At 40.1% G+C, this 13,725-nt stretch overlaps 1 protein-coding gene across 5 annotated transcripts in view; it reads left to right on the top strand.

Moving 5' to 3' along the window:
* Positions 1–13,725, top strand: part of igf2bp2a (insulin-like growth factor 2 mRNA binding protein 2a) — a 61,216-nt gene that overhangs the window by 42,512 nt on the left and 4,979 nt on the right. For 3 of the 5 annotated variants that reach the window (XM_084908336.1, XM_084908339.1, XM_084908340.1), the window contains 9 exons: positions 1,014–1,148; positions 5,675–5,797; positions 8,005–8,140; positions 9,960–10,097; positions 10,657–10,749; positions 11,475–11,597; positions 11,967–12,041; positions 12,193–12,324; positions 12,567–12,680. In XM_084908336.1, coding sequence (XP_084764462.1) covers positions 1,014–1,148; positions 5,675–5,797; positions 8,005–8,140; positions 9,960–10,097; positions 10,657–10,749; positions 11,475–11,597; positions 11,967–12,041; positions 12,193–12,324; positions 12,567–12,680 — 1,069 coding nt within the window. The remainder of the gene's footprint in view (positions 1–1,013; positions 1,149–5,674; positions 5,798–8,004; positions 8,141–9,959; positions 10,098–10,656; positions 10,750–11,474; positions 11,598–11,966; positions 12,042–12,192; positions 12,325–12,566; positions 12,681–13,725) is intronic. The other 2 variants (XM_084908337.1, XM_084908338.1) reach the window with 2 other exon arrangements.

The following is a 13,725-nucleotide window of genomic DNA, read 5'->3' as shown; positions in this document are numbered from 1 at the left end:
AGCACCTCACCTTGCTGGAGTTTAACCTTTTTTTTTATTTTTTGGGTCAGCATGTAGCAGTAGCAGCATGTACCTCTGCTGCTGCTGCTTCTTCTTCTTCATAATGTAGGGCTGGGGCATATCATACCGTTCACAGTAACACCGGTATAATGTTAGGCAATGATAATAAAATGAAATACCACGATAGAAATGGGTAAAACGCGCATGCGCAGTGCCTTTGTTTTCATACGCACATGGTGGAAAAAGCATGGCAGTGACGGAGAATAAGAAGGGCGAAAGCGTTGAATGACAGATTAACCAGATTTGGTTTGTAAAAATGGTGCAACTTCAGTGGTGTGGAAATGGTTTGGTTTTTGTCGGTCAGATACACACCAAAGCACAATTTTTGGTAGAGCAGGCAAGCGGGCCGTTGTTATTATCGTGTTTTTCGGAAAATAAGTCGCTCTTAAAATCTTTTTGATTTTCTGAAAAATCGACAGTTATAATCCGGTGCGTCTTATGTATGAATTCTGGTTGTGCTTACTCACCTCGAACCGATTTTATGTGGTACACGGCGCTCGAAAATCTGTCAGACTTTGATAAGCTATGAAGCCGCACCGCTTGATGGATTGTAGTCAAGAGCCTCACGGAGTGATACGTACTGTGCTTCAACATAATATTACCTTATTGTGTGTGTGTGTAACCTCTTTTTAAGTTTTGTGGATATTATACATGGTTATGCTCAGGATATGTCAGCCCATTTCCACTGGAAATGCCTTTTGGTTAAACTGTCTGCAAGGAATTTGCATTAAAAAAACAGCTGCTTGTTTAAGTGAAAAAACATTGATGGTCTTTTTTCTTTTTCTTTTTTTTTTTTGCACTAATAAAGTTGTGGAGTTGTAAAGTATTTTTTCTCGCGTCAGTTATATCGTTATCGCAAATTTTCAAATATATATCGTGATAAATATTTTTGGCCATATTGCCCTGCCCTACCTACTACAATGCCAATATATGTCTGTCTCTCTTTCTATCAGGGTAGACATTCATCGGAAGGAAAATGCAGGTGCAGCTGAAAAACCCATCACCATCCACTCAACACCCGAGGGCTGCTCCGCCGCCTGTCGCATGATCCTGGACATCATGCAGAAGGAGGCCAACGAGACCAAGACGTGAGTCTGCCCAACTATTCTTTTATATAAACATGCTCACATGTGCTCCTGTGGAGCATGTTTACAACCTCACAGGGCGATTAGCCATAATGTCTGCAGGGCTATAATCTTATCCTTTTACCTGCCTGCGCACCTTTTAATCTCACTGTGCATTCTCTCGGTTGGACCACTGACACAGTAAACACAATGACACTCTCACATAGGCTAACACGTGATCACAGCTTAACATTTAAGAAACAAGGTCAACATGCCTAATTGGGGCTGACAACTTTAATGAGAAGCTGCACCTTTTGAACTTTCGGAGCTTCTGCTCTGTTTGAGCGTCAACCTTTAACACATAATACTCATGTTTGTCTGCATTTATTTGCAAGTGTGCTGTTTTTCAGGGGTGGCTGCTCTCTGGTGTAACAGTATTTGAATTTATTTTTTAAAAAACAAATCAATTTCCCTGAGATGATACATAGTAAAAACTGCGCTTAAATGTGTTTGTGTGACTGTTTTGTTTTTTTGATTATGTCCTTGGCTGTTTGAGCAATGCTTAAAGATCTGTGTGAACAGCTTTGAAAACTAGTTCCAAATATATATTTTAGCCATTCTCTACATTTTGATGTGTTTAATGCAGTTACAAAAATACTTTGATATTGGAAGGAAGTGAAAGTCTTCTTTGTCCAAAGAAATAAAGCTGCCCACCAGCACCTGTAAAACTCAAAACTTATAGGAGTTATAAAAAGTGTTACCACCCCCAAAAAAATTCAAATGATTTTAACTTTTATGCTGCAGTATTTTCATATTTCAGCACAATCACAAGGTTTTCATTACAGTTACAAGTTATCCATCCATCCATTTTCTTCCATTGTTTGGGGCTGGACCCTATTGTTGTTATCCCAGGAAAAGGGGCAGGGCACATTGGGCGTGCCACATACCTATTTATATTCATCATTCTCACCCAAGCAAAGAGTGCCGGATTACAAATGATGACATCATAGCCACCAACCTGTGTGGTTGGTGTCATTTCAGCCTTCCAACTTTTGAAACCTTGCACGTTTTCCGTTGCTGGCACAGGTGTCCTCAAAATGGCCGAACTCAAGGCGCCTGTGCAGACATTTAAATGACACATCTGTGCTGGAGCGCAGGAATTCCCAGATAGCACAGAACTCCTAGAGGGAGAGTTCTATAACAGTGCTGAAGAAGTTTGCAAATAGGCAAAAGCGCAGTGATGGCGAGTATAGATGGCTACAGCTTTGTGATTGTGTCACATTGGTGGGGGAAGCAACCTATGGGTCAAGCATAAATGGGCCATAATGCAGAGACATACAACGACTCATACAGTCATACCTACAACCAGTTTAAGATTACCAGTTAGCTTAACATGCATGCCTTAGGACTGTGAAAGGAAGCCAGAGTACTTGCAGAGACCACCGTACTCATTTTTTTACAAGTTATAAAAATGAAATTTTGCTTGCACACAGATGGGCTTAGATTTATAGAAAATAATCTCTGTATAATGTTTTGCATTCTAAATAGTAAGATGGGTAGTTGAGTTTTTTTTTTCTTGTCAGTGTCAGTGGAGCGTTTTCCCTCTGTTTTCTGTTTTCACGCGACATGGTTGCTAGCTGTAGTTTCACACTTACTGTACTCATGTACTGAAAGTGATAAACGTTAAAGTAAATGTGTACACTGTGAATTCCATATACATCAGCATACCTTTTAAATAGTATGTATTTTTTTCTGTCCCTATTAAATATGAATGTCTCTTTAACTGAAAGTGCCTGTCAAAGTATTATGCAACCAGTAAAGTCAGAAATCCTGCTGTCACACCTAACAATAACCTCCACGCCTCTGTCCCCTCTTTCTGTGAAGTAACACCACCCAGTGCCACACCTCAATTACACCGTACCCTGTAGTTTCACTTAGTGAAACCCAAACCACTAAACTTGGCCTCTTAACCTACACCAATGCCATCTCCCTTTACTTGACCTACAGCTCACCCCATACTAATCTCACCCTTTCAAAATTGAACAGTATGCACACACACACACACACACACACACACACACACACACCCCACCACTATCATGAAATCTTTCATCTAGCACAAAAGAAACCTCCAGCATCTGGCTGCTAAACACCACACCCCAGGAGGTTTCTTAGGTTAGTGTGCTTGTTGCTTGAGCACGTTTGCAGGAGTGTTTCCTCTAAGTTTAAATAGTTGGAGCCTAAGGGGGTTTCCTACAACATCCCTATTTTATGTCCTTATTTCTTTTTATTATTATTTCTTTTTCTTTTTTTATCCAAAGCAGGAGAGTTGTCCATTTCTAAATGTAGCACAATAGCATTAATAATATTCATAACTATTAATCATTCCAGACAGGACAGTCATTTGCAATCTGTACCTTTCTGCATCTCAGACAGGTGACCTGTTCCACACACAGAGGTTTAATTAAATGATTTGTTACACATTGGTTGTCCTCAGGTGGAGTTATGAAGTCTGCCACAGTTCATGGAAATGTTTCTGTTAGTGTAAAATAGTTTCTCTCCTCCTACCTTTATAGGGGTTGAGCAACCAAACCTTGCAAAGAGGTACATCTTAGGTATTAGATAAGAACCTTCATGAGCCTATCTAATATCTAATAATATCTAATGTATCAGCTATTATGATGGCAATATGTTGCCTAGCAACCAGGCAGCAAATGGCTACAATGACTTGTTTTTAGTATTTATGCAGCTATAACACTTGATAAAAGCATTGTATCATTTCTGTTTGACTAAAATGTAATATAATTTATATCTACACAGTTTAATTTCTTCATGATATATCATGACACCACCAGGCCGACTGGCAATCCACCATAACAGGCTAGAAGGACCTGTTTTTGCTGTTGTTATGCACCTAGGATATCTTGTGAAAACATCTAGTTTTAATTTTACAACCAATAGCACAAACGGGCGAAACAATACTGCAGCATGGTGTGCTTTTGTATTATTATTTGTATTTATGATAGTGTCATTATATAACAAGGCTTGTTTAATCATTAAAGTGACTACTAATGTATGGTAGCAGGTAGCCCAGTAGCAATGGAAAAATATTTGCTGTTATCATTACGTTACATAGGCAGATGCGGGTGGTGGTCGTGTGGGGAATCAAATCCCAATTTCACCCAGCGCACCAAAATGGCTATAGCGGGTCGTGGGCACACAATGGAGAGGAATATGAATCATACAGTAATGATAGTCCTTCTGTTTCAATAAGCAATAACTGCACCATGTACAGTTTAGGTACAGTACACTGAAAGCAGATACTATCATACATGAATCATCAGTAGTTAATTTATTGAGCCTCTTCCTTCTCTAGTTAGGGACTTGAATGTCAAAATCATACAAGCAATCTTTTTTATACTTGTCTGTACTTCAGAATATTTTAAAGTCATGGAAAATTAATTTTGTTAAATCATCCTAATTTGTGGTGTGTTAAAGAAACTGGGACTCGCTTTCCATTTCACTCTAATTACAAAGCTTACACAATCTGTTTTCCTCCTGAATATTTTTTTTAAATTGACTACACTCAGCAGCCGGAGAGCAAAATCACTGCTTTGGCTTCTAGATAAATGTGCTGTGATCTATTATTCAGGGCCAAACAGTGGACTTATATGCATTAATTTCTCAACTTTGATAGGAAGGATAATTATTTGAAATGGTATTCTTTATTCTAACTTGATTCTTTATATTTATTAGTCATTATGTTGGTTTGGTAATAAATCAGACTCAATTAGTGGAAAGTAAGTGGCTTAAACAGCCTTTTACATTGTTTACCTATAATCACTGCCAATTTGCTTGATTCATACCAGAGAAAAAATTCTTGGAAAGTGGTAGGGTATCATGTGGAATTGGCAATAAACAGTTTGTCACATTCAATTTTGGCGAAACACAAAGGTCCAGGAGAGAATATTCAGTTTCAAGGAAATAGTCTGCACTGATTTTGTACCATTTAACAATATCTAGGTTTTACAAAGCCCTTTAAAGTGACTTTTCATTCAGTCTTTCTCACTCACACACACACACACACACACACACACACACACACACACACACACACACACACACACACACACACACAAATTGCGAGGTGCTGCTAGCTCGAGGGGATGGAGCCACCTGTACCACCTGAGACATATTCCCCCTCATAACAAAGAGACTCATAATCACATAATCAACAGATCATTTTCGCTTACACCGTGTTTTCACCTTCACCTTCTGTCACCAAAAACATAAAACATTTTCCTGGGGTTTGGTTGTTGCCACGTATGTATTGTAAAATAGATTTGTCTGTGAAATGCAGTTTTTGAATAGTAAAATTAACATCAGCACAGGTTTGTTTTTCATAGAACAATACACTTTGTAACAGAGGCATGTCAGCATTAACCTTTCTGCATTCTGCATGACACCATATCATAGCTCATAGGTGATACTCTGTAGCACCTACCTTTTACTATATCACCTTACACGTGTGTGTGTGTGTCTCTGTGTAGGACGGAGGACATCCCTCTGAAAATCCTTGCCCACAACAGCCTTGTGGGTCGGCTGATTGGCAAAGAGGGCCGCAACCTGAAGAAGATCGAGGAGGAGACAGGGACCAAGATAACCATCTCCTCGTAAGTCCAGCTTTTAACTTGCTTATGGTGCTCTTACACATGTGTAACCTCTCATATTTGCAATTCTCCTCAGTGGATTTATGTTTTGAGTGAGATCAAAGATTTTTACTGTCGCTGATTTAACCAATTCACAAATAACAGACAGTGATTTCAAGCCCTTTTCACTGTAACCTCCTTCCTCTGTGCTCATTAACCCGTCGGCATGTGGTTACACTTAACCGAGTTGTTAGAGAAGTAACGTGACGATTCGATTACAGCTTTTTCTTTTCAGAACATGATATTAGAGAGGTAGTGATTGCACCCCATTTAACGGACTGTGCTCCCCAACCTTCCTTCATTTAGTGCTAATGAATTGCTCTGTGTCTGTGAGCTCTGAGAATGTAATGAGCCTTGAGAAAGAGACGTCGAGGTGGAGGAAGAGCGGGCTAGAGCCCTTTTGAGAAGCTCAAATAGTAGATTCAGAATTGATGGTTCTGTTAAGTCTTTTTGCAGTGTCAACTGTGTTCACCAACAGAGTGCAGAGAGTTTGAGCTTCAAAGGCCCCGAGGTGTTAACATTTGTAATGTCCAGGATAACTGGTCTATGGGGCTTTGCGTCTTTGATTCATGTAACAGACTTTTTAGAGTAGTATTATCTCATTGGTGCCGGTTCAGCTGAGTATCAGACACCTTGAATTTCAAAAATTTGCCAGCAGCTTTCAAGATAACAGGTAACCATAGACATAAGCATTTTTTCCTTTCATATTCCTCAGGTTAACATTGAAATGTACAAATTAAGTCATTATCTGGCTGTTGCACAAATAGAAGAAAAACATCAATCACACTGTTGCTTCCTTTGGCTTCCATTTGTATATGTAAGTCCCTCTGCTGCTAATCCACTTGACTCGCTGAGCTTAATTTATAGCATTGCGTTGGATCCCTGCGGAGCCTGTGCTGTAGTGGGCAACATAGTTGTTTGCATTTATGCTCATGTGCTGATGTGTCTGCAGTGCTCCGCCATCGCGAGTGAAACCTGAGCTGATCATGTTAGGCATTAAGCTAATATATCTTAAACAACAGTCGATTACTGAAAGGGAGGAAAATGAAAAGACTTCAGAACAGACAGTGTGTGCACTTCTGTCAAAGCTGTGGAATAAGAAAAAATGGCATGTGAGCACACTGGCAGGTCACTAACGTTTGCTTTACCTGTTTTGTTTTGTTTTGTTTCGCTGACATATTATCTTTGTGTTGCAACCAAACAGACCTGTCACACTAGTTGAGGTCTGAGTTGCTGCCTCATGGCGCTAGGTTTCAGGGAATGTGTGGCCAGAATACAGAGAATTAAAGGAGTAACATGAATTAAGCAGTAGTAGTTTAAAGGGACATAGACTTTTTCAATAGCCTGAAATGTGAACAGTATGTCACATTACATCACTGTTCACGTAATGTAAAATGCAGGATTTGATTTAAATCAGGTGCTAGCATAGCATTATCCATGCATGTTGTCCGGTGGTATAAGCTGTTGTCTTCTGTGAAAGGGTCATGTGACTGGTAGGTGCGTGATGAGTCTGTGACGGACCACCTTGTGACCAACAAGACCCAATTAGGAAACAAAGTGTGATGTCTCTTATGGTTTAAAAAAACGTCCAGTCTGAAATGCAGACCTCTTTTGTTTTTGTTGACAGCATTTCCAAAAATCTCTCTTTTAGAATCTGGTGAAGTGAAAATGTATCAGATGCTATGTTTTAAACCCAGAGCATAGTTGGAACATGACTACAAATCATCGTATCTGTCTTTTTTTTGACGTGTGAATCATAGTCTAAGCCAAAACTGCACTTTTAAAGCTCCCATATTCTTGACTGAGTTATATTAGTAATAAACAAGAATCTAAAAACGAACAAAACATGTCAGCCAATATATGTCGTTCAGCGTTAAACCTAAATTTAATTGATATTCTGTTTTACTGTCAGTGCAGTTTAACTCTCACTCAGCCAAGTTATTATTAACAACGCTGGAAGCTTCTCTTCACTGCCATCCATCCTGTATGACGTGAATGCAGCATGTTGAAAGACACAGCTGAGTTGCATTATGGGAAATGTAGTATCCAGCCTGTGGAAACTTAGTCAGAACCTAAATATATCATTATTCTTTTAAATCTGTTTTGAGAATCCTCTGCACGTCTATACAGTAATCATTTCTGTGTCTGTGTGTGTGTGATTTTCCTTTCAGGTTACAAGACTTAACTATTTACAACCCTGAGAGGACCATCACGGTGAAGGGCAGCGTAGATGCGTGTTGTAAAGCTGAGATGGAAATCATGAAGAAGCTGAGGGAAGCCTACGAGAATGATATTGCTGCTATAAATGTAAGTCTTGAGGGTACCGTCTGCAGGCCTCCTGATTGTTTGTGTTAGTATGTGCTAGTATGTTGACTCACGCAGACTGACAGGTGAACAACGGAGAGAAGCGATGATATACGGCGGGATAATATTGCCTTCCCATTCAGCGCATGTTAGCGCCAGCATTAGTAATACCAGCTTGGTAAATGGATAACAGTAAACGATCGCTGGACAGCTCATCAGTGAGTCGAGTGTTTGAGCGCGCTCCGTGTGTGTGTGTGTGTGTGTGTGTGTGTGTCTACCTCTTTCATGGAGCTTCTGACTCACACTTAGTTCCCCGCTGTGTATGTGTCTGTGTTACTGCTGTAACACACTGCTTTTCCCAGCATCCACCTGATATGTGCAGGCCGCCCTCTCGCCCAGCTCCTCTTTCACACTGCCCCAATGACATCACCAGCGGTGCAGCCTGAGAGGTCATCCTCTGAGGAAGAGCGATAGCCATGATGGCACACTCTGCATGTTCTCTGTTGTACTGCAAAGAGATGAATGCTGATAAAGTGACTGTATTAACGATGACGATGCTCCTCAGGATGTGACTCGTGTAGTAACACGGAATTAGTTGGTTTCTTTCCCTTTAGCGCATTAGTTGATTAGTTTTTCCTTCACAGTGACAGTCTCAATATTTGTTCAGAAATAATCATAATGCAGCGTGCTGTCATGTTGTTCTGGATGGTACGAGCAGTTCTGGCACCTGTCAGGTTGAGTGTCAGCTCTACAGTAAGCATTTAGGGCCATCTAGCGTGACAGTCTGGATATTACAGAGAGCATTCTGGGATAAAGGAAGTGAAAGGAGGCAGTCCTGTCTTGTCATGGCCATGAAACCAGAATAGCTGACTTGACTTTGGGGGAAGATTTTTCTTTCTGTTGTTGTTTGTTTTGGGTTTTTTTTTTGTTGTTGTTGTTGTTGTTTTTTTGTTTTTTGTTTTTGGTTATGCTTTTACAACATCTCTCCTGTAAAAACCATGTACCACAGGAGCATGATCTTTTTAAGGAGTTAAGAAAACAGACCAATTTTAAGCTTGCAACAAGTATTTTTTAGAGTTTAGTGGTTTTTTATTGTAATGTAGCTCATGCAGTAGAAGATTTTTCTAAACCCCTAGAGGGAGATTTATTCCTTCGCTTTTTCTTTAAAACCCTGTGGGCAGTTGACACAACGAGACATGCAGCTAAACAGTATTTTAATTATCAATAAATGAAGAGGATTTTGCAGAGTATGTCATTATTATGGTAATAATTAATAACGTGTAGGACATATTTTTCATTGATAAATTATTCAGACATTTCCTCAGTCATCATAACTATTGTTGAATACTTCCTCCAGCTCTGCATCCTTATTTGTCAGCACAAATGTGGTGTTCTTTGAAGTGATGTGAGAACAGAAAATATTTTTTGTGCTTGTGACCAACTTTAATGTATCAGATTAAATAAAAGGCTCAGAGTTGTTATTATTATTATATTAAAAAATACTTGAAAAATTGTTGTTTATTGCTTGCATTATTAACTTTAAGAAAAAAAAAGTTTAAAATGTGCTTAATTGGACAAGTCATTTGTGTTTGGTATGTTTTCTTCATCTTTCTTCAACTTATGTTTTTTCCAAGATCACTGCAGTGTTTTTTCTTTTTGTTTTGCATGCTTTGGATATTAAATGAAAGTTAAAATCCGATCAGCTTCTTTAAAAAAAAAAAAAAAAAAAAAAAATCGCATTAATTAAACGGCAAGCGATTGTCTTCTGTTGTGATAACTTTTTAAAACTCTGCCACTGCCACTTCTTTTTTTGTCCGCTCAGCAACAGGCCAACTTGATCCCGGGCTTGAACCTGAATGCTCTGGGCATCTTCTCCTCTGGTCTGCCGGTGCTGCCCCCTGCTGCTGGACCACGTAGCGCTGTGCCTGCTGTGGCGCCAGCAGGGTACAACCCATTCTTAGTGAGTATCCTCTGTTTTTTGTTTTTTTGTTTTTTGTTTTTTGTTTTTTGGGGGGGGGGGGGCGTTGGTCCCCCCTCCCCTTTTCCCACAGACTACCTGAGCGCATGGCCATAAAAGGGAAGAAAGTTATTTTTGAAAATGCTTCTTTGAGCATGACTTTGCCTTTGCTGGTTTACCCACATCAAGTGCATGATGAAGATTGACTTGATAAAGCAATTTATCTCCAACACTTGGTAAACCAGGCTCCCCTGAAGTGCATTTTTAAAATACACTACAGTGTTGACTCAGGTCTTCCTGCATGATTTTGTACACAGTTTGAAGCAACCAGAATTCCCCCATCTTCTCCAGAGATGAGTCAGTCTGTCAGTAAAACAAAGTCTCCACTCATTGCCTGACGAGCGCGAGCCAAAGCGGCGTGAGACAGTGTGTGAGAATGCATGTGTGTGCTCAGTGTGTGATTCACTGCGAGTTTCTACCCTGAAATCCCCCCTGAAGAAAGAGCTTGACTTGTGTTCGTGCCTGTGCCTTTTAACATGTGTGTTAACATGCCATCTGATAGGCATGCTTGTCACTTCACTTTCAGAGTCACTCTTCACATCTCAGTGGCCTGTATGGGGTTCCTCCAGCAAGTGCCATCCCCCACCAGCACTCAGTATGTTCCCTCAAATCTGCACTACAGTCAGTGTTTCCTCTCTGAATCCTTTGTTTTGTTTTGTTTTTTGTTTGTCCTACTAGATGATTGCTTTAATAATCAAAAACAGGTGAAATCCATGTTTTGGAAAAGAGACCCCTTTAGAATTTACATTTCTTCTGGTTGTGTGCATTCTGCAAATAGCTTCTATGCATGGGAGGTAAAACCATGAACCCTGCTGTAAAACAGATAAAGGCAGATCTAAATGAGGTGGATTTGTAAATAGCAGACCGTTAGAACGCCTCAGTCAGCGTCTGTGTAGGACAGAGTCTGGATTCCTGTTTACCATCACCCAGTCACCAGAACACCACAAATATTCCTGGAAGGGGACTTTTTAGCCCAGAGTTATCCCGTGGCTCGTAAAAAATCACTTTATAAACCTCAACTACATGAGTGTTACCATGCTAAGAAAAACAAAAACACAGGGCAGGCATCACCCCTAATAGGAAATATTCCATTCAGATGCGGCCAGAGGGCGATGTTTACCCAAAGAGGGCTTAACTTAGCCTCCCTTGCATGTGGTGTCAGCTTTTTCGGCCGTTCTTCAAGTATCTGTCAAGTATGTTCAAAACTGTTTTTGCGACAATTTGAATTTGAATCATTTTCTTTTCTTTCACAGTCAAATAAATAGTAAAGTTTAATAAAAGTACTTTAAATGTTTTCTTTTCTGTGTGGTCCTTTTTCAGCAACAGGCTCCAGAACAGGAGGTTGTCTACCTCTTTATTCCAACTCAGGCAGTCGGGGCCCTGATCGGCAAGAAGGGTCAGCACATCAAACAACTTGCCCACTTTGCCGGAGCTTCCATCAAGGTGCGTTTGTTGTCCGTTAACAGTGTGCTCACTAAGAAAGGGGAAAGAGGAGGATGGAGTGTTGCTAATCTAATGAGCGAGTGTCTTTTTTTGTTTTTATAAATAAACCTCAACTCATCATTCACCCAGCAGCATTTCATGGATCTGGGGTGGAGCAATTTCCATATTTCAAAATGTTGGAAAAGAAGAGAAACATTTCAGATAATGCAATCAGAGACAATTCATTTTATTGGATTCTTCATTTGCATTCAATATATTTGTGGGATTTTCTTCTCATGATTTTATTGGCCACAAGCTTTACATGATCTCATACCGCATGAATTTGTTCAGAAGCTAGAAATCTGATTTGCGTCTTTCTGTGCGTGTCAGATCGCTCCGGCTGAGAGTCCAGATGTTACTGAGAGGATGGTCATCATTACTGGAACACCAGAAGCTCAGTTTAAGGTAAAAACTGCACATGTGCATGAATCTTTGTGTTAAATAATTTTTTGAGGGGGGGTTAACTTCATAAATAGTTTTCATAACAGCAGTGGATCATTGTTTGTCCCCATTTTCCCCAGTCTCTCCTTGCCTCATTCCCTCCTCTGTATTCCAGGCCCAAGGTCGGATATTTGGAAAGCTGAAAGAGGAAAACTTCTTCTCTGCGAAGGAGGAGGTCAAACTGGAGACGCACATAAAGGTTCCCTCAAGTGCAGCTGGCAGGGTCATCGGTAAAGGTGGTAAGACGGTAAGCATGCGCTTGAATTGTCCTTTAAACTGCAGCAACAACAATGCCTTGCTCCAACTTTTTATTTAAATGAGCTAGTTATGTTTACATGATAAAACTTTTATCTGTGAGAGTCTCACGTACTGGTGTTTACTGCAATTACTTATTGGCTTCAAGGGGTGTTTCAGTTAAACACAATTTAGAGGTTGGAGGTAAAATTCAAAGTGAGGCTGTGATAATGGGAGTCTGTGTCGGTGTTTCAGGTAAACGAGTTGCAGAACCTTACGAGCGCGGAGGTCATCGTACCGCGGGACCAAACTCCTGATGAGAACGACGAGGTCTTTGTGAAAATCAGTGGGCATTTCTTTGCCAGCCAGGTACCCAAAATTAAACCAGCGATACTCATTATTTGGCTAATTAGTTCTGCTGCTGCACAGGTATCAAAAGAATAGCTGCAGCCACAGCGTACAAAAGGCATTGTTAAATCGCATAAAACAATAAAACGCGGTGTAATGTCCACATTTTTATATGATCATAAAACCTGGTGTATTCTGTCTAATGGCTCTTTGTTCAGCCGCAACATGCTTCCCCTATGTTTATGTGTATTCTCTTCTGGCCTGCAGTGCTAAAACCATCTAGATTATTTTAGTGTGAGCAGCCCCCCCCCCCCCCCCCCCCTTTTTTTTTTTTTTTTTTTTTTTTTTTTTTTTTTTTTTGGAGATGCATAAATGTCTGCCTGCTTTTGAATACAATTGAACTAAATGGCAGCTATATTGTGTTGCTCAAAGTGCCTGTAATGGATTAAAAACCTTAAAACCTTTTTCGTGACCCAGTTATTATAAACTTGTGCAGACCTCTGTTATGTAAAAAGGATTTCCTTTCTGCCGAGCCGCCTGCCGTTACTATCGCTGTGTAGAAGGCAGCATCCATCTGCCTGTAACGAGAGGCTCATGGTTGTGACAGCAGGAGAGGATGTTAACATTAATATTGCCCCCCTTGGCTGAGCCCTTAGCTGCGCATATCTTTTGCTTGGCAGATGTAGACAGCTGGTAGTACAATTTGTTTTCATTGTAACCAGCTGGACATGAAAGTTTTCTGATGGTGGAGAAATCTAATCAGCCCAAAGCTGAGTGTGCTGAATGTGACTGTTATGTAACTGTCTATATGAGTAACTAGTAATAATAAAGTGAAAACAAATGGGTAGCTGTTCACTGGCTTTCACACGTGTCACATTTAGTTGGCTCAGTCGGCTGCAGTCAGATTAATGCATCCAAGTGCTTTAAAAATGGTATAAAATTGTATTTTTCTTTTTTTGAGCGCAGTTTAAATCGGCTCATGCATTTTCTGCAATATTAAAATTGACAAACAAGCGGACACACACACACAGTTTTGGATGTTGCTCTGCTCATATCTGTAACGCTT

The sequence above is a fragment of the Perissodus microlepis genome, chromosome 16 (genome assembly GCF_051167445.1).
Source record: "Perissodus microlepis isolate ML-2025 ecotype Zambia chromosome 16, ASM5116744v1, whole genome shotgun sequence".
In the NCBI taxonomy this organism is placed as follows: Eukaryota; Metazoa; Chordata; class Actinopteri; order Cichliformes; family Cichlidae; genus Perissodus; species Perissodus microlepis.
The sequence above is the reverse complement of the archived record's forward strand: the minus strand, read 5'-3'. Positions and strand labels throughout refer to the sequence as shown.